The sequence below is a fragment of the Euprymna scolopes genome, chromosome 11 (genome assembly GCF_053919585.1).
Source record: "Euprymna scolopes isolate OS-2025 chromosome 11, ASM5391958v1, whole genome shotgun sequence".
Taxonomy (NCBI): Eukaryota; Metazoa; Mollusca; class Cephalopoda; order Sepiida; family Sepiolidae; genus Euprymna; species Euprymna scolopes.
The window spans coordinates 30,546,107-30,566,907 of NC_136492.1; the positions used below are offsets into that span (position 1 = coordinate 30,546,107).

Sequence of the window (20,801 nt, forward strand, 5' to 3'; positions counted from 1 at the left end):
ATGTCTTGTTTTTCAGAAAAATGTACACCTACCTTGCATGAAAAGATCTACAATGGCACTCGTTTGGCCAGCAGCTACAAGCCAGTTTCCAATGACTTATGCCATCCAATGTGATTGTATATAATAAAAAAAAAAAAAAACTCAACCAATAAATAAAATTCAAAACAAATGAAAAACTCCCCAAATAATGCACTTTCTTACACATGCTGATACAGGGAGGGGGGGGGGTTGATTGTCTGCTCTCTGAGCAAAAATGCATAAAAAACAATGATAGGATCTTGTACTGCCAGCTTGATAGATAAATTTTGTTTTTCTTCTGTCTCGTGGGGGAGATGGAAATACTTGTCTTTCCCTTCTGGAGAGTAACCTGTTTGATTTTTAAAGAGTCTGACCAGGCATTCCAAGTTCTGCAAATTGTGTCAGTTCAATGCTTTTTGCCCTCTCCCCCATACACGCAAGACTATCATTTTTATCCCCCACCCCCACCCCTCTCCAAAGAAAGCAATTTTAAATCTAAATCCTTTGTATTTTAAGAAATGTGCACAATGACTCCCCCAAAGTAATTTCAAAGATTTTAATTTTGTATATAACAGAACTTCATTTTATTTGCTTGTTAAATCCCCCCCCCCCCCAATAAAAATTCAGTCCTTTCAAGTGGGGGAGGGTACCCCTCCCCCTCAAAGTTAACTAATTTTATTTAATTTTATGTTATTGAGAAGTTTTAATCTTCAATGGCAATAGGACAAAAAAAAAAAAAAAGTTAATAGAAATGAGCAATTTTTGCGGCTGTAATTTTTTTTTTTTTTTTTTTTTTTTGCGCAAATGGCTTAACCTTTTCCAACAAATTCAATTTGGTATCAGTAAGATCTGATTAAACAGCACCATTTTCTTTTCAGGGGAGGGGAAGGGCATTGGGTTGACTGTCACAAACTGTAAATATGTTCCCCAAGGCAAATCTTGTAATTTTGATGAGGGATAAAATAAGTCTTGACAAATTTGTAATCTTTTTCCTGTATAAGTTCTACCTCTCTCCTTCCAAGTCAAATGTTTGAAAATAAAGACTCCAACCTAAAATCTTCCATTAGTAATAATTTATAGGAGTTTTATTTTAAAGAGCATGATACATTTTTCTTAGCGCTATAAACTTTTTATTCACAAAAAAAAAAAAAAAGGGAAACAAGCCATCATAAAAAAAAATTGCCCCCCTCCCCCCATGCATTTAACCAATTTTCACATACTAAGCCAAAGAACTGACATTGAATAGATAAAAAAAAATTTCGGTTCATTGAAATAGAACAGTTTTTCCTTGTGACTGTCAAAAAAAAAAAAAAAAAAAATCCATTATGGCCTAAACTTAAACCAAAAATCACTGACAACCTGGGATGGGTAGGCACCGGAAGTCAAGTATTGTTTAGTTTTAAACCAAACAGTTCTACCAAGAAATTTGTTCAAGAGCATTTTTGGAAATTTATGAAGATAGATTGGCCTTTCCTCAAAAGAACTTTTCAAAGGAATCCAGCAAGTATGGTTTTTCGTGCCACAATTGTAAAGTTTTTCGTCAAAACAACTTTAATGGTGTAAGAAGATAACTTCTAATAGAACAAGAAAAGTGCTTAGCATATTGGTTTCGTTTTAAATAATACAGCTGGGAGAACAAGATTTTTCTTCCTTCTGAAAAGCAACGAGGAGTAAGGCCTGTTCAAGATTTTGGTTATATTGAAAAGCAAATTGTGCCAGGATTAAAATAGATAATCGTGATGGTAACAGCTGATAGGCAGTGAACAAGAGTTGATGGAATGCCAAAACCAGTTGGGTTAGCACTCCTCAGACATGTCTTTTCAATCTGCAGTTGTTGAGTTTTCATTTAAATTTAAGATCAAAAGGAAACTTGAATATTCAGTTATTAACACCATTTCCTAAATATTGATTTAAAAATCTTAGTTAAAATGCACTGGAGCAAGAGTTTTACTCACCTCAGTCTGTGCCTTAACCCCAATATACATATATACTTAAATTATTAATTCATGCTGAAGTTCAACTGGGGAGAGGGGTGCAAAATAAGAGCCAAATCTGTTCTTCAACATAGTACAGGATCACCACATCCTAACCCCACCTCAAGTGATAATTGTAAAATTGTAAATTAATTTATGTTCTCTAGAATGGTTGGCTGGAATAATCGGATCTGTATAAGATAAGGCTTATTTTTTAAAAGTCATTTTTGGGGGGTGGAATTTTTAAAATCCTCCTCCTCCCCCTTCCCTTGTATTTTTTATACATTTTTTTTATTACAATTTTCTCAAATGTAAAAGACAATTGAATAAACCAAACAAAGAAACAACATCGCTTTTTCTTTTATATTTATATAAAAAAAAAAAAAAAAGAAAGAAAAGGAGGGGGTGCCTTTAGAATATTTGCATAAGCAACTTGGGAGGGGGGGGGGTTTACAAAGGACACAAGGTTTATCTTGAAGAAATTTGCATTTTTTATTTTATTCAAAGTTATGCAAGTATTTAATAGAAAATTTCAAATAGTACCAAAAAAAAGAAAAAAATGGGGAGGGGGTAATAAATTAGAATAATGTACAAGTTTTTTTTTTTGTAAGTATATGAATTGAAGTAAAGGTTGCCCTGACAGTTGGGAAAGCAAGTGAACTTTCAATAGAGTCACCCTCTTATCGGCAGGTGTTGTTGGGCTCTTCTCATCTGGCAGCAGCAAAAGTCAAGTTTTTTTTTCTTTCTTCATTGCTTGTGAGCAAGGGTGGGGGTTGAGACAAATCAGTTTTTTTTTTGTTTTTTTTTCTGAGTTGTGTTTTAAAGTGGATTTTATTTATTTTGCTTTTTTGGAGTCTGTTTTAAAAAGTCTCAAAAAAAATAAATAGTCAGACGATGTCACTTTCCAATACGTTGAACGACCCATTCCTGCTGACAGAGGGGGCAGCGATTATTCTGTTTCACCCACAAAGACATACAACAGTTGTGAAACGAGTGATTGCACTCACCCCAAACGACTGAAAAAGATAAATGTAGAAAAATTAAAAGGACAGTTTTCTATGAATTTTAACTTTTTAGATAAGCAAGGTTATTTTAAGTCCGAGCATCTCAATACATTACCTTTTTTAAAAATTAAGGTCTGGAATTATACAAAATATTGACATTCTGGTTATAAAACAAATTTTAACTCCCAAGAGAACTTATTTGCACTTTATTCTATGATTAAAACAGCTTAAAATACAAGCTTTAAATTAGTTTAAAATGTCGAAGGATACAAGCTTAAGAGTGCGGAAGACCATTGCAAGTGTATTTTAACTTTATATTTAAAAATAGTGAAATAATTCAAGTCAAATCTATGTTTTCTGTCCTTCAAACAACTTATGAGAGAGGGGGGGGGGGGTACATAATACCCAAACAGAAACAGTATTCATTCCCAATCAACAACTGTTAAGGTTTAATAAAGTTCTTTATTTCAGAATTAAGAGCAAACTTTTCTGAAAGTGCAACTCGCATAAAATGTACCAAAGAAGGCAGTTACCATTTGTGCAAGTTTGGTGAGAGGGCCCATTGATAGAGAGTTAAAAAGATGAAATACGAAGGTCTTATGTATGAATCTTCAGAAGATTTTAATCATTCCAATGATTACAGGAGCAACTAGACTCATGGAAGAGAATTTTAAGGACTACCTACCCATAAACCAAGTGCAAGATAATTCTTTTGTCTCTCGGGTATATATCTGACAGTTAAACACACTTAATCAACTGAGAATCACATCTGTCTATACAAAACAAGATATTAACAGACAGTCAAAACAATGAAAAGAAGTTGCATTTATCAAAAAGGACGATTACAATCTTAGGATCTCTTGGTTTGGGGAGGGCTAAGAATTTTGAGTTTCTAAGATTTGTACAGGGGTTTGTCAGAACCTTACCCCTTCCCCTCCAAGGAAATCCTAACCAAATATTCAAAAATTTGATAGCATTAAAAAAAGCCCAAATAAAATCTATAAGCAATGGTGCACCTTTTCTTAGTGTTGGTGCTTCTAACAACAATTCTAGTTGGATATTCCATCACACAAGATGAATTGTCCTCGAATTCATAGATATAACTTAACTGGTTGATTAAGGAGGAAAATAATCTAGGGCTCTACATTGGAGTGAAACAATTGCAAGTGATTTTTCAAAGTGGTGACTAGAAATAATGAAATGCTCATCTTTTGGCAATTGTGTTTCTTTCACTGACAATCTTCCAAAGCTCACCAAGTGAAAATGTTTTGAACAAACAAACAACAAAAAAAAAAAAAAAAAATCTGAAGAAATTAGAATGTTTATACCTTCAAGTATCAACATAAAATTTGTTGTACATTTAGAATTACTTATTAAAACAAAAATCTTTGTACAGACTCACAGAACGAAGATCATCTAAAAATCATGTAGCTTTGGCTAGTAAACGAAAATATTTAGTTGTCAAAAGATAAATTTGTCCCGAGAGCCCTGTAAGTTTTGCTAACTCCATGTTTGATAAGTAAAAACTTTGATTTTGACTGAAAGGTTGGAACCAGGAAAAAAAAACTAAAATAAAATTTAGTTATAAAATATTTTTATGTTAGCTTTTGAGTTTGATGGTAAATAAGTTATAAAATATTAAAACATCTGAGATTTTCTCAACAGCATAAATCCTAAACCTGCAATTAGTGGGAAAATTGAAAAATTAAAATCACAGCTACACGATGACTGCAGTATGTATTTAAGGTTGAGGAAGAATAGCGACCCGAGGTCTCTTCTCACTTTAGGTTCTTTAAAGTTGGTTCTTTTGAGTTCTAGAGAGAACATGAAGTAACAATGTTCTAACACAAATTTTTAACTTCATAATTGTAAGAAATATATAAATTAAATACATCACTGAAAGTCTACACTGATAATTAGAAATGAGAATGAACAAATGAGTTTAAGTTGCATAAATTTGTTACAAATGAAATAGCCGTGGTTTCAAAAGTAGGTAAGAAATCAAACAACTCAACACAAAACATTGCATCTTAACGTTTGGTTACTCTAGACAAATAATTCTTCCGATTTAACATTTGAGAGCAAAATCTTGTTTTCACTTGGATATCAAACTGAAGTTAAAAAAAACTTCACTCATGTATGAAGTCATCAAATCAAAAGGTGACTTTTTTTTTTTTTTTTACAAAGGCATCACCACATTATCAAGGCCCAGAGGCCACTCAAGGATAAGGGTTAAAGAGTGTACAGTAGAAATTGGTCAATATAGTAATCATTAGTAATGAAAATTTGGTAAATTTGATAACTTATATGGAACGGCTCATCAAGAACTTATTTACGTTAGACTTGAACACAACCATATTGTAGTCAGCCGGAAAGCAGGAAAACGGAAGACAATTCCACAGGCGTGCAGTTCTAAGAAAGAAGCTTTGTTCATGGAATCTACGTTTAGGTTTAGGCACAGATAAAGAGTGAGGGAAATTATTGATAGTGTTTACAGCTAGACGAGTGTTTCTTGTGAAAGTTTGGCGAGGGGGGGACCATAGATTGAAGCTCAGTTGAACACTTTCCATGAAAATAACGATACATCAGAGACAAACTCGCAACATCTCTTCTGTGAGATAGAGGTTGCAAGGAGGAGAAAAGGACATCTCCTACGAGGCTACGAAGTCTATTTTGAACTCTATCAAGGCAGGACAAGTCCTTTCTAGCAGCTCCTGCCCAGATGTGGCAACAGTATTCCATCCTTGGACGTACCTGGCTCTTATATAGGTAGAGAATAGCATCAGCAGTGAGATATCTACTGGATCGATAGAAAGATCCCACCATTTTTCCAGCGGCCTTGGCAACAGATTTGATATACGTGTTCCATTTAAGATCAGGAGTAATGGTCAAGCCCAGAAGCTTGTCAAAACTTGAGGCCTCCTGAAGACGAGAGCCATTCATTTCAATTGATGACAAATGTGAATTAGAATGTTGATGATGTAAAGAGAGAAGCTTGGTTTTAGATGCATTAAAAGTAACCAGCCACTCCTTTCCCCATTGTACTACGTGCTCAAGATCAGAGGAGAGAGAGAATTGGAGAGAACTTGGTCGTTTACTGTCTTAGATGTGGTACCATAAATGGTAGTGATGTCAGCATAAATGTCTACAAATGATGTAAGGATATGATTTGGAAGATCATTAATGTAGATCAGGAAAAGAGTTGGGCCCAGGATGGATCCCTGAGGGACACCGGCATTAATACTGTGAGCTTCTGATTTTTGCCCCTCAACTACTACTCTTATGAACCTATCAGAAAGAAATGATTTAATAACTGAGAAGACTTTTCCAGCTATACCATAGCTAGCGATCTTATGAAGTAAACCTTTATGCCATACCCTATCAAAGGCTTTAGATATGTCAAGAGCAATTGCCCTAGAAAGATTGCCACCGTCGAGAGATTTGCTAATCCTATGCGATATAACTGTAAGGACATCTGCTGTAGATCTAGCAGAACGGAAACCATATTGAGTGTCACTAAGAAGGTTATTTTTGTTGAGATGTTTGATTACTTCTGTATTTAACACAGATTCTAGCAACTTACTCATGACGCACAGGAGACTTATTGGCCTGTACTGAGAGGGGGATGAGCGATCACCTGAATTCTTAAATACAGGGCATACTGATGAGATTTTCCAGGGAGATGGGAAACTATTCTCCTTAAGACAACGTTTAAACAATTTTTTAAATATGGGCGCTAATTCAGGTTGAAGTTTTTTGAGTACTATAATTGGAATACCATCAGGGCCAGTTGCTTTACTCGAATCAAGGTTTTTGATTAGCTTCGCAACATCACGTACAGATATACGTATATCACATAGCGTGTTTTCTGATACAGGAGGAAATATTGGGGGTTGGCGGTCTTGGTCGCAAAGGGTAGAATTAGCTGCAAAGTTCTTGACAAAGAGTTTGGCTTTGTCTGATGCTGACGAGATTACCTCAGGTCCATTGATAATAGTTGGGATGGAGCACACGCTTCTGTTCAGGATTCTGTTTGCTATTTGCCAAAACTGGTGGGAACCAAGCCGCTGCTCAGCTACTTTGGACTTAACAGATTGAGCATACAACTCTCTTGCGTTCCTTATTACTTTCTTACAATGGTTGCTGGCAGTCCTGAAAACGGCTTTAGTTTCCATACATCTATTACGTTTGAAGCAGTGGAAAAAGTGATTTCTGTGCGCAATGGCAGCAGCACATTCTGGAGAGAACCATGGCTGGCTGTTAGGTTTTTGCTGAAACTTTTTAGAGGGTATGAAATGGTCAATACCTACAATTAACCATTCAGTTAGGTCTAATACTATAGAGGACACATCCTTTTTAAACATGGAATGCAGAGGTAGATCAGATATAAATGTACGGAAGCTATCCCAGTCAGCCTTAGTGTATCGATATACTGTACGATGAAGAGGTACGTCTGGGGATTTATTACATTTCATTTTTATCTTAATTGATACAACAGAGTGGTCGGAAGATCCAAGAGGCGACAGAACAGAAACTGAACATAGTTCAGGGCAAGTTGTGAGAAAAAGGTCTAGTAGGCTCGCATACTGGCCGTCATTATCGGGCACACGGGTAGGTTCCTGAACAATCTGAGTGAGGTCATAGGCAATGGAGAAATCATGACAGAACCTCCCCTCATCATCGGTCTTGTTTGAGTGGGTCAACCATTAGACGTTGTGAACATTGAAGTCTCCACATACGTGAATGTTAGCTGAAGGATAAGTAGGAAGGACTTGGTCAATTTTCTCAGATATGCTTTGAAAGATAGTAACTCCGCTGTTGTGGGGGCGATTGAGAGTAAATATAAATGCAGTAGTGTGAGCTAAAGCAACCCGGAAGCACATATAGGGTAAGTTAGGATCTTCCCTGGAGATGTCCCTCCCACATGGAAAGCTATCTTTAATATAGGCACATATTCCATGCCCATGGCGATCTTGGGGGTCAGATTTAGAAGTTAAGTTAGAGTATCCTGAAATTGCAAACTCATCTAGGGAAATAGCCTGTCCAATGCCAGTTTCACTTAAAAATAAAAGGTCTGGTTTAGTCTCCTGTAATTGGGTTTCAACCTCTGGAAGGTTAGAACGAAGACCCCTGATGTTGGAGAAGGAGACATGGAAGTAGGGGTCTACGTTGGAAGTTGGAGAACCGGGTTTAATCGTGTATTTTTTCTTGAAAAATGTCATGAAATTTTGGAATTTGTGGACTAGGTCGACAGATTTACTTAGAGCAGGACAGAGAGGGGAAACTAAGAGAGAAAAAGAAACGAAGAATTTTTTATTTTGTAGCACATAAGGTAAAGCCGTAACAATTACCCACTAGTATGGCATCGAGAGGCCCCACCAGAAGCTACTGCATGGTCCAGATTCCATTCACCAAATGGCAATACAGCAGCCCCAGTACTTTGCACCTGCTGATAGGACAGCCTCCTTAGTGGTTAATCCAAGGTTCGGGTCCCTGACTATCAGGCGGATAACGTCAGCCCAGACAAAACATTTACCTCCAGCACCCTTACTAGTGACATGGCTACAAGGATAGACATAGAAACAGAAAATTTCCACCAATTCTGCCAACTGTTCGCGCAAAAATACTGCCAACCTAGAAAACAGCTTTTTCTTCTCCCTTTGTCAGAAAAATCACTCATTTAAAAAATGAGGACTGAGGGACAAATAAGAAGAAGCGAGAGTAACAGGAGCTGCCGATAACGCATCCACAATGCGTTTTCTACTCCATTAAAAAAAAAAAAAAAAAAACTATTAAGTATTGTACTTAATAAAAGTCCAACGGACGTGTTTAAGGGAAAGTATATTTCCTAATTGGTCAAGATGAAGAATTAGCAAGTTTCATTAATGCTATGCAAGTGACAAACTACATACAACTTTAGAACAATTTATTTGCCATCTAAGATTTCTGTAATAATTCAACATTTTGATAAACAGGAACTATTATGTTGACTATTTCAGCTAACATTCAAATAGCTCTAGCAAATTCAGATGGGATAAAGCTTGTGAACAGAAATACAGGAAATGAAAAAGATGCACATGACAATAGTGGAATATATTATGATGCGAGTTTGTTTTTGTTAAAAAAGTCACTGAAAAATATTTTTATTATATAAACTACAAATATGAATTTTTTTTGCAATTTAAATACAATTTTGGGCATATAACTTGCATGTATGTGCAATTTTCACGACTTTGCACATTAAATTAGGTTGTATTCTAGCATAATGTGTCAAATGTCTTCTAAGTGGTTTATTGTGTCTGGTTTATCAGCATAGACATGGAACTTTGCATATCCAAAGAAAATATTATAATGGGGGTTAAAATCGCAAGAACAAGATGCATTTTCTGAAATTAATCATTCCTCAAATGATTAATTTCAATAACTTGATTTTATCACACTCAAATCTGCAATTATTTTTTAAATATAATTAGCTACATGCATGCGATTCATAGTTTACAAAGCATCAGCATGGCTAAAACCTAAAGAGATTTGAAAGGACCCAAGAATTGGAAGCCTGAAGTTCTATCACTGAGCTAACTCACGCTAGTGCTGAAATGTACTGCGTTTTTGTACATGTCAGTTGTAATACTTTGAACAAATTCAATTATTTATATGAAAGCATTTTTACCTAAATGCTAGGTGCGAATAATTTACACACACACACGAAGGTACTTTATATACCTGGCAATCTTAGATACATTGTGCATCAGAATGTCTTCAATAAGTATCAATAATCCGATGAAAGCAGGAACAGGCGATTTTGACCAAAATTAACATCTTACACAACCTAATATCACAAATGGATTTGAGAAGTTTTATTACCACTCAAGCCAAAAGGCCAGACATAAAAATCAACAGTAGGTTCTTTAATATGACAGGGGCTTGTTCAAAATTAATGTTTCTGTTTAGAGGACAATTGAACAATGACACTCTACTTCTGCATTTTAAACTTTAATGCAAGTCATTAAAAATAATTTCATAAAATCAATAGTAGGTTCTCTACAGTGCAATGTAGACTACAATATGTTGTGAACTAAATCACTGCAGAGAGGCATATGAAGCCCCTCCCCCTCAATAGAGCAGGCAATCAATTGATTGAAAAAATAGGTGATTTCAGATTTCGATGACAAAAAAGTCATAAATCATTCAATCCAACGTCGGGTCACCTTGCTTTATATATATATATATATATATATATATATATATATATATATATATATATATATATATATATATATAAACTTTTAAATTTACTTTTAGGAACCTAAATTTTGTAATCAAATTAATTTGAGGTTTGAAGTTTCTTTTTCTAAATGGACATTAAATCATTAACACAAAATATAATTAATATTGAGTACATGTATTCATTAACTAATGAATGTGTTTGAATATGGACGGGTAAAATAAATTCTCTGAAGGGGAATTTTACAAGTTATGTCCCGTCCCTTTACAATAAAATATATGATACTGAAACTCCTGTCTGGAAATTTCAATTGAGAAAATCCATTACATGATTTTGATTCTAAAAAAAAAATTTAAAAGAATAAAATAAATTAAAATTCAGGCAATTTTGCTCATGTATGGCTCCAATGCAAATTTGATATTTGAACTTTCAGATAGGTTCTGTTCATGTAATTTTAATATATATTGAGAAAATGATAGTCAATACTGCTAATAGAAGTGAAGATAAATTTGTTATAGTGGCCAGAGAGATGCATAAACTCCTGAAGGGAACCAATCTACCCTGTTTGATATTGTAAATAGAGAAAATTCTGTGCAATTAGAATTTTCTTTTGGACATTTTTTTACCGAACAATCTAACTCACCCCTAGTATATGAAAATTTGTTTCTAATTAGGTAGTAATAATTACCCAATTAGATAAGACAATATTTATACCGAAAGCTAATGCTGAAATATTGTAATCATTATATTTGGCTAGACATCCATTTTTACATGCTAGCATATGTTCAATGGCTTTAAGAAATTGACTTCCAAACTAACACCTCTTGCCAGGTCTCTAACCTTTTAATACTTTAATGGAATGTGCTCCAACAAACTCATTGCATATATACTATTTTATTGCATATATACAATATATACTATTTTATTGCATATATACAATATATACTATTTTATTGCATATATACAATATATACTATTTTATTGCATATATACAATATATACTATTTTATTGCATATATACAATATATACTATTTTATTGCATATATACAATATATACTATTTTATTGCATATATACAATATATACTATTTTATTGCATATATACAATATATACTATTTTATTGCATATATACAATATATACTATTTTATTGCATATATACAATATATACTATTTTATTGCATATATACAATATATACTATTTTATTGCATATATACAATATATACTATTTTATTGCATATATACAATATATACTATTTTATTGCATATATACAATATATACTATTTTATTGCATATATACAATATATACTATTTTATTGCATATATACAATATATACTATTTTATTGCATATATACAATATATACTATTTTATTGCATATATACAATATATACTATTTTATTGCATATATACAATATATACTATTTTATTGCATATATACAATATATACTATTTTATTGCATATATACAATATATACTATTTTATTGCATATATACAATATATACTATTTTATTGCATATATACAATATATACTATTTTATTGCATATATACAATATATACTATTTTATTGCATATATACAATATATACTATTTTATTGCATATATACAATATATACTATTTTATTGCATATATACAATATATACTATTTTATTGCATATATACAATATATACTATTTTATTGCATATATACAATATATACTATTTTATTGCATATATACAATATATACTATTTTATTGCATATATACAATATATACTATTTTATTGCATATATACAATATATACTATTTTATTGCATATATACAATATATACTATTTTATTGCATATATACAATATATACTATTTTATTGCATATATACAATATATACTATTTTATTGCATATATACAATATATACTATTTTATTGCATATATACAATATATACTATTTTAAATTGAAATTCATTATTTATTGTGGACTATTATCCTCATCTTAGATGTTGTTTCACAACGTTTCGGCCAACTATTCCTCTGGCCTTCGTCAGATGGTAACTGCAACGAGGTAGGACTCCAAATCTCCTAACTGCATACTCAGCAATTACTGCCATCCATAGTTGTCTTACGTTTTGGCCAAGTAAGCCTCTGGCCAGCTTTGGGTAGGATTGAAACTGCTATCTTCAGACAATTCTCACCTGGAACCGTAAAGATTCAACGCCTCTATCCGCTGCGCCACGGGCTCTGAAGGGCGATCAAGGTTGGATTTTTTGCTCTTATAAATCCACTGTTTTTCAGAGGAGTATTTATTAATTTGATTTATTGCGGACTATTATCCTCATCTTTCTAACTGCAACAGGATCCGTATTTCTAGTGAGGTCTGAAGTCACTAGAAATACGGATCCCATTGCGGTTAGAAAGAGGATAATAGTCCGCAATAAAATTAAACTCATTGCACTTTCCCTTAATATACATAACTGACAAAATCCCATCCCTTCACTGCAGAGATATATAGGTGCTGAAAAGACAAAGCCTTCTACTCTAATAGTCTTCCCTTGGACTGCTAAACTTTGAAATTCCTTCCGTTTCTGATGGTACTAACATGCAGAAATTTAAATGTAATGTGAACAGACATCTCAGTCATTAATAGACATGATCTAAAATAGTAGCTCCTTGCTATTATTACAAAGTGGCAAAAATACCTTATTTGCAGTGAAGAGTTAAAAAAAAAAAAAAAAAAAAAAAAGTTGTCACTGCTATCACTAATAAAAAAGATTACTATCCATTGAGCTGTTTATTTTGGTGACAATGAGACCCGTTTCTGTCAAGTTAACGAAGAACTTTCAATAAATTGTCAAACGACTAACGTCAACAACTATTTAACAATTTTTTTTGTTCTTCATGTAAAGATGGAGCTTATTTTTTGGTAGAGTTTTATCACAGTTTGTGTACAGCTTAGTGTCCACTTTGCTTGATCAATTTTCAACCAGAGTCAAAATAGGTCACGGTTTAACTTAGAACATATTTGAGAATATCTTGGCCAATGATCAAGAAGTTGAAGGTTACTTTTGTGATAACTTCAATTTTGTTCATTGTGAAGACTTGCTAATTGGCCAATAGTGAATCAAGTTCTGCATCTTATGCAACTTTCAAGAGTTTGGTCATGTCGAAATTGACAGAATTTCAACTTTCAAATTTGATGTACAGATCTGATGCTCTTTGATAATATGGAAAAGTTCAACCTGATTGAATAGTTACGTTTCCATGCCAAACTTTGGTCAATCCTTACATTGTTAAACTGATGGTGGACTTGGGTTCTTATTTACTAATCAATTAAAGCTTATTAAGACCAAAAGACAGTCAAGGATAAGTTTAGATAGATGGATTATTTAAAAAATTGCTACATGTAAACATACTTAGGGCAGGTTCATACCTTTGCTAGTGCACAACTGAACACAGCAGATGCAATACGATTTGAACTGTGCAAACATAACTTCATAGTATCCTTCCAGTTAATCGTCCCCACTTTTTAAGACTAAACTAAAAGCCTTGCATGCTTATCGTCCAGGTTACATAAGCTCACAATCCAGTATACTTTTAATGAACATTAAATCAATCATTTGATCAACCAAGCATTGCTGGTGGGTCGGCCATGTTCCAACTGCTGATCTCTGCAAAAACAATGGTTTCGGCATGCAGGTCTTTGCCGATATATAGAGCTAAAGCACCATATGATCCTCATACTTTTGTATGAGTGGCACAAGCATACTGGTGGACAGCTGAGGGCCTGAACAATAACCATCAAGGAAATGTTAACTCCAAGATCCCCCACCTTCCACAGGTGGAATTGCAGCTGGTTAGTCCTCTTGCCCAGGAATGGATACAATGCAGGTCAGGGAAAAAATTAGCTCAACCCAACAAGGATGAATGCCATTACAACAAGTGAGCAAATACCACTGAAGGAAATGTATTTTGAAAAGAATTGAAATCTCAGTTGACCTGGTTAAAGTGCATATTTTCCTTATTTGAAAGCTAAATTAGAATTATGAAGCAAGGAAATGAACTTACCCACACAGTCGTCCTGTTTGTTTTCCGATTGACATCGTAAACATGCATCTGGAAGATGAAAAATATTCAAATTAAAAAAAAAAAAAAAAAAGTTTCTTATTTGGTCAACAGCTTGTGTTTACTTCGAGAAATAAAAATGTAGTTCTTTGAAGATAAGCAAAGTAGAAAGTCGATATATTTCAATCATAAACTTTTACACATTCAATGGATTTAAAAGATTACAATAATATCCTCATGTTACAATATAAGACATTTTTAAATTTGCAGCATCCAACCAATCTCATTCAGTTTAACATGTTTTACATGCTGGCATGTGCAAGACTGCTTGTAAAAGTTTACTTTCAAGCTAACCTATCTGTCCGGATCTTTCACAAATCCATCCTTATCAGTCTACCAACAGATCCTACAAGTTGGCTAGTGAATCTGATGATTCCATCAATTTATCTGCACGTTTAGAAAATAACATGGAATGCAACCAAAGATTTCCTTGTCTACACATCTTTATGCTATCCAGATTTCATTCTTCTCGAGTCATCAGATCTAATTTACACATCCATCACATTTCATGCAATGCAGGTCCTCAATCCATATTACAAGGATGATTCTGATCAATATAGTTCAAACTAGACTACCCGTGACCCGTTGGGTCAGTATGTTATATTAGCTATGGAATTCATGTAAGAGCGTGACACTTGTGACAAAGAAAATAGTTTTTGACAGAAACATTTCTATGAAAGTATATTAAAATGAAAAATCACAGACGGATCACTCCAACATTGGGGGGGGGGGATCCTCCCTATTCGTGTAAAGTTACCTGTCTTTCCGAATAATCGCTCAAAAATCGAGAATTAAACATGATTTTCCTACGAAAGTCATTTAGCAGCAAAAATGCACATGAACCTACCGATGAGAAATAAAAAAATGAAAAATCCATATGGGAATCCTTCAACCAAGTTATGGAAACTTAAAATCTATTAAAAAAAAAATAAAACCTGAAGCAAAAAAATAAAACCTAAATAATAAAACTAATATTGAAACAGATTAGTAAATGTGTCAAATTCACCGTTCTCACACAACTATTTTGTATCTAGAAATGTAAACAAAAAATAAGAAAGGAAGGAAGGAAGGAAAAGGGACGGATAGAGAGTAGTAGTAGTCTTGGCTTTACTACAATTGTTCTGTTTGTCAATGGGTTAAAGCTGTTTAGTTGTAAGAAAATAGTGACAGTATAGTTGTGGGCTATGGCTGGCATCCCTGTTAGCTTAGATAAATACTTTTGCAATTTTAACAAAAGAGCTACAATAATATCAGAACATCTGCAGAATGCCAACATCAATATATTACATCAAGTACCTTGTGGAATTTCCACAGGTCTCGCTAGTAAGACTTGATTTTCTGAAGATTTTGGGAATATTTTTGTTCTACAATAGATATGCAAATATTTTTTGGTATTTATTTATTGAGGATGAACTCTATAAGAACCAAAAGATTTACAACATCAGTAAAGTGAAATTTTAGTTAGGAGGGGGGGGGGGTCAGCACAAGTTAGTCTTAGCATATTTACATTTGCAAAACATGCATGGGTGAATGGTGGTTTTATAGGCTACTGGCAGGTGCGAGAAGTTTACTAGCCTAATAGAGGGAACCCACCATTTGCAGATTTGGCAGCATCTAAGTATTATTCCAACTCATGTTGCCAATGATTTGTAGGCAAAGGTGTTTGAATGTTGGATTTTGGAGGAGGGTATTATTAGCCACAACAATCAGTGGTTGAAAAAGGTTTCTTAGAAAAGTCAGGAAATCATCCATTTATGTTCCAATTACAATACAGACTGGAGGTCATTCTCTAAGGATTCAGCCATTGCTTTGGATACGTGCACGTTTGATTTGCTGCATATCTAGAATAGATGTCAAATATATCCATCCCAAAAGTGACTAAGTCATTTATGAAGAGCAGGAAATAAAGATTGAAGTATCGACCATTTAGGTACACTTGCATTCACGTTATACTTTGATCAATAGCCACCAAGAAGCACCTTATCTTGGCTAAGAAAGGTCTAGATTTATATAAGTGTCTAGTAATACTATAAAAACTAAGACTTTTACAACAAACCATCAAAAACCTCAGATATGTTAAGCATTACTGCCATAGCTTCACCTGCTTTATCCAGTGTATGGTATATGAATTCAGAGTGGACCGCTAGGATATCTGTAGTTGAATGGAATTGCTTAAATCCATAATATTGGAAGGAAAGTTTAGCATTTGAGGTGGGATACTATTGGAAGTGATTTAGAATTCAAGATTTGTGAAGAGCAGGAGACTTGAGAGAGGGGGAAATATTTGAGGTTCAGTTCTTTGAATTCTTGAAAACTGGTACCACAGGAATTTTCTAGCTATCAAGGGAAACAAAATTTAAGGCATTTGTTATAGAGCTTTGAGATAAAAGGGACCAACTCCAAGGAATTTTTTTTATTACTATAGCAAGGATCCAGGTCACTTTAAAATCCTTATTTAACCCCAACACAAGGCACAGTGCCACTATTTGGGATTAAATTTACAGGAATACTATGTAGGGAGTTTAGCAGCGAGATGTCTTAATATTACACTTGAATTTTTGTATGTCAGTACAGTCAGGGAAGTAGAAACCCGGAAGGGAATTTTGAAACCTAGCAGTTAGAGTGAAGAAACTATTTGAGTAAAAGGCATTCCAACATCTGAAGTGACGAGATGAGATTTTGCTGCTTGTTGGATTAGTAGAGGGGTTAGGGTTACAGTTCGGACCACATTCCATTAAAATATTTGTAAAACAAGCACAAACATGCAACATTTCAGCAATGGATCAGAGGTTCGTTGACAGTGCAGAACCTAAGTTGCCGATTCTTTGGAACCACGTCTAGGAGCAAGAGAGATATGCCAGCCTAGATGTGGCAACAATATTCCATGCACGGGCAAATGGTGGGGTTATAGAGGTAAAAGATACTCTCAGGTGTGAGAACTTTTCTAACAGAGTCAACCTTCTTAGCAGTCTTGGCAATGATTGCCATATATTCATTCCAATTCATGCTGCATGTGGAGTTTAAATAAAGCTTTCAAGAAGTATTATTAGCCATGGCTATTGGTTGAGGTTTCTTGTAATTATTAAAGGAAAGAAGCTTAGTATTAGCAATATTGAACGTTGCCATCCATTTATGCTCTCATTCCACAACAAACTGGGTTTTTCCACTGGTTTCAGCCATTTCTTTAGATGTGTGTTCATAAGTTTTCCCCTCGTGTCTTTTATAGAGCATGTTGTCAGTAAATATACCTATCTAAGAGACAATTTTATCAGGGAGGTCATTTAAGGAAATCAGGAAAAAGGATAGACCTCTGTGGCCCATGTTTATATCATGTTCCGGCATACGAATATCAAGGACAAACTTATTTAAAGACGGATTTTATTAAGTATTCATCCAGTAATACCATATAATTTAATTTTCATAAGACCGTGCCAAACCCTGTCAAAGGCTGTAGATATATCTAGGGCTACTGCCCTAATGTCCCTGCCTTATCCAGTGCATGGTATACATGTTTGAAGATTACAATTAGAACATTTGCAATAGAACGGGGGTTGGCTAAATCCACTGTTGGTCGTAAAGCTTATTTTCTATGAAAGCATGACTAGGGTTTAATTAAGGACTTAAAGAGTTTGGCAAAGAGAGAAAGAGGAGGCTGTGTGGCTTCCTCCAGTCTTGACAGACTATGGATACCCATTGTAAGGGTGCCTGAGAGTGGAGTTTTTGTGGCAAGAGTTGCGCAATCTCCAATCATGCCCCTCCCAAGTCAACATTGTTGCATACTAGTGGCAAGTAGAGGTTCAAGACAACTGGAAACAACGCCGAGATAAACAGAGCACATACAGCGCATGGAATTTCCAAATGGTCACCCATCTGGTATTAACCAGGCTCGCCGTTACTTGTGATCTGGCGCGAACCAGTGTGTCAATGTGATTAAGCCGTAAATGCCAAGAGGAGGCTAATCAGGCCATAATTGAGTGGGTCAGTTCTTTCAAAATTCTTGTAAACTGGAACCACAGAAGCAAATCTTAGCAGTCAGGAAAGCAAGATTTGGTAAGGCATTTGTCAGAGTTTGGAGAGAACTGGGGCAACCTCAGCACAGTATTTTTTGATAGTACAGTCGGTATGGGATCAAATCCACAAGTCTTTGAGGTGTCTAGGTTTTTATATGAACTGGGGAAGTGACGATTTCCAGATCATCTAATGTGGTTCGTCTTCAAAGGAAAATCTGGGAGGGAGTGGTTTACTGGGTCCAAAGTGGAATTGAAGGCAAACTGTCAAGCAAGCAGGTTCACCTTCTTGGTTGCTATGCAAACAACCGAGAGGTTGTTGAATAGTGGAGGAATTATTGATTGCCCATCATTTACTACACTGTTAGAAAGTTCCCAATTCCCTAATTTCTCAATTTGTTTTCTGATGAAGTCAGTATATCTTTTAGCTGCAACAATTTCACTCTTACAATTATTCTTACTAGCGGGACCAGTGAAAATTCCAGAGGACTCGTATGTAATATATTGATGTTGGCATTCTAGAGATGTTCAGCATAAATGGAGACACTGATATTGTAGCTCTTGTAAAAACTGCAAGAGTATTTATCTAAGCTAATAGGGGCACCCAGCATAGCCAGTTGCTTAAATGAGATTTTAATTTTTGAAAATTTTGTATATATTAAAGAGTTAATGTTCTATTGATTTTTATATAATTAGTTGCGATTTCAAAAAAAAATCGCAAAAATATAGCCATATGACTTGGGTGCATTAGCTTGAATAGAAACTGAAATAAAAACTGAGTTTGTGGTAAAATTATGACAAGAAATGGAAGTACATGACTCGGATGTGAGCATGACACAGAAAATAACACACACCATCATTAATATATAGATTATTACTTATATTTTTGACTATTTGTATTGAATGTTGGATAAATCCACAGAATGCATGCTGCTTTTAAAAGCAATGGCAGCTGTGGAAGTGAATTTTGGCAGTGTCAGCATTTTTATAATATGCAGGACTCTGGAACAGGTAATGATCAGATTATGTAGTACCTTTTGTGCCCATGGCAGGAAATTAGAGACAATGTTTTGTGGGTTTCAATATGGAGTTTAAAAACAGACTGATAGCAAACAGTTCATAATTACTTGCTATTATTAAATTATGGTTAGCATATAGACATAATTGCTGATTGCTATTATTCAAGCTATTTTCCAGGAATTTCTAATTCTTTGAGAATTCGGAAAATTTCAGTATATCCACATCTTAGTTGCGACAATTATACTATTGCTATGATTTCTTGATGCTATGAATTTTTGTCTTTTTTTGACTTGATTGTTAAAATGCTGCTTCTAAACAATAGTAATTTCACAAGTCAAAAGTGAACCATTTGGGAGAGAATAGGGTTTACTATGGAATTTACACACCTTATCAAATGCTTTCTTGGCTGCTTTAATCCATTCAGTTACCTGTTTTTAAACACTGTTCAATAGTGTTTCAATACTATACAGAAACTTTCTCACCTGTCCGTGAACAATAAATCACTAAACTCCAGCAATTTCGATTACCACTCCATCCAAAGTGCTTCCTCCTTTTGAAGAGATCGATTTTCCCCCCTACATTTAAAAGTAGACACCTATTCCTAAAGAGTACCAGATTACAAAAAAAAAAAAAAAAAAAAAAAAACTTTACAAATATCCTTAGATATAACTGAAATTAATTTTGTAACGCTCAAATAACTAACAAATTTAAAATTGTATATATTTACTTCCATATAAATATATTTACACAATATGAACCAAATTAAACCTACAATTTATAGTTAGTATAAAAATGTAAAACAGTTTGGGCCGTATCATGTAAAAATATTTATACAGTAATATTTAAAATAAAAACCAGACCACTGTATGTAGGCATTACCTAGTTAACAAGTCGAATGGTTTCTTAAATTTTGAAATGGGAAAATTTGGGTTGGGACACTCTTTTTACTCTTCCAATTTGGTGAGGGGGGGGGGGACATAAATGGAGGGAGATTTACTTTTTAAAAATTTTTGAATTTTTCAACGTTTGATAGTGGACGAGGGAAAATTATGAAACCAGCAAACACTTTACAAGAAAACTGACCAGGATGGAAAATCCGAGTGCTTAAGCCAGTGATGATAGCGAACTTCACTGAACAACCTAAACAATACAAACCCAAAGTTTTATTTTTAGTTTGTAGAAGCAGGAAACCAGCAAAAGCAAACAGCGTAAAAATAAATATAGTTTCCATGTACCTCCAACACGCGCCAGATTTAATCCCTCTATATTAAACATGATTTAACTAATTTAATTAAATAAATTAAATACCATTTTAATAAAAATAATAAAAAGCTTCAAATAAACTAACATTTTTATTAATTTTTTCATAGCATACGAAAATGAATGTAAGACTAAAATGGTTTTTACGTTATAGACGCCTTAAAACAACGTTCTATGTAGTGATTATCTGAAGCT

General features: G+C 34.1%; 2 protein-coding genes across 6 annotated transcripts in view; one reads left to right on the forward strand and one right to left on the reverse strand.

Moving 5' to 3' along the window:
* LOC145287821 (cullin-3-like) overlaps positions 1-630 on the forward strand; it is a 241,197-nt gene extending 240,567 nt beyond the window's left edge. For all 4 annotated transcript variants that reach the window (XM_080135683.1, XM_080135684.1, XM_080135685.1 and 1 more), the window contains one exon: positions 17-630. In XM_080135683.1, the coding sequence (XP_079991809.1) occupies positions 17-41 (25 nt within the window). In that variant the 3' untranslated portion in view covers positions 42-630. The remainder of the gene's footprint in view (positions 1-16) is intronic.
* A 1,710-nt stretch (positions 631-2,340) lies between these two features.
* The window catches only part of LOC145287825 (RING-box protein 2-like), a 212,195-nt gene continuing 193,734 nt past the window's right edge, over positions 2,341-20,801 (reverse strand). For both annotated transcript variants that reach the window (XM_080135692.1, XM_080135691.1), the window contains exons 2-3: positions 14,263-14,310; positions 2,341-3,007 (exon numbers count right to left, since the gene is read on the reverse strand). In XM_080135692.1, the coding sequence (XP_079991818.1) occupies positions 2,889-3,007; positions 14,263-14,310 (167 nt within the window). In that variant the 3' untranslated portion in view covers positions 2,341-2,888. The remainder of the gene's footprint in view (positions 3,008-14,262; positions 14,311-20,801) is intronic.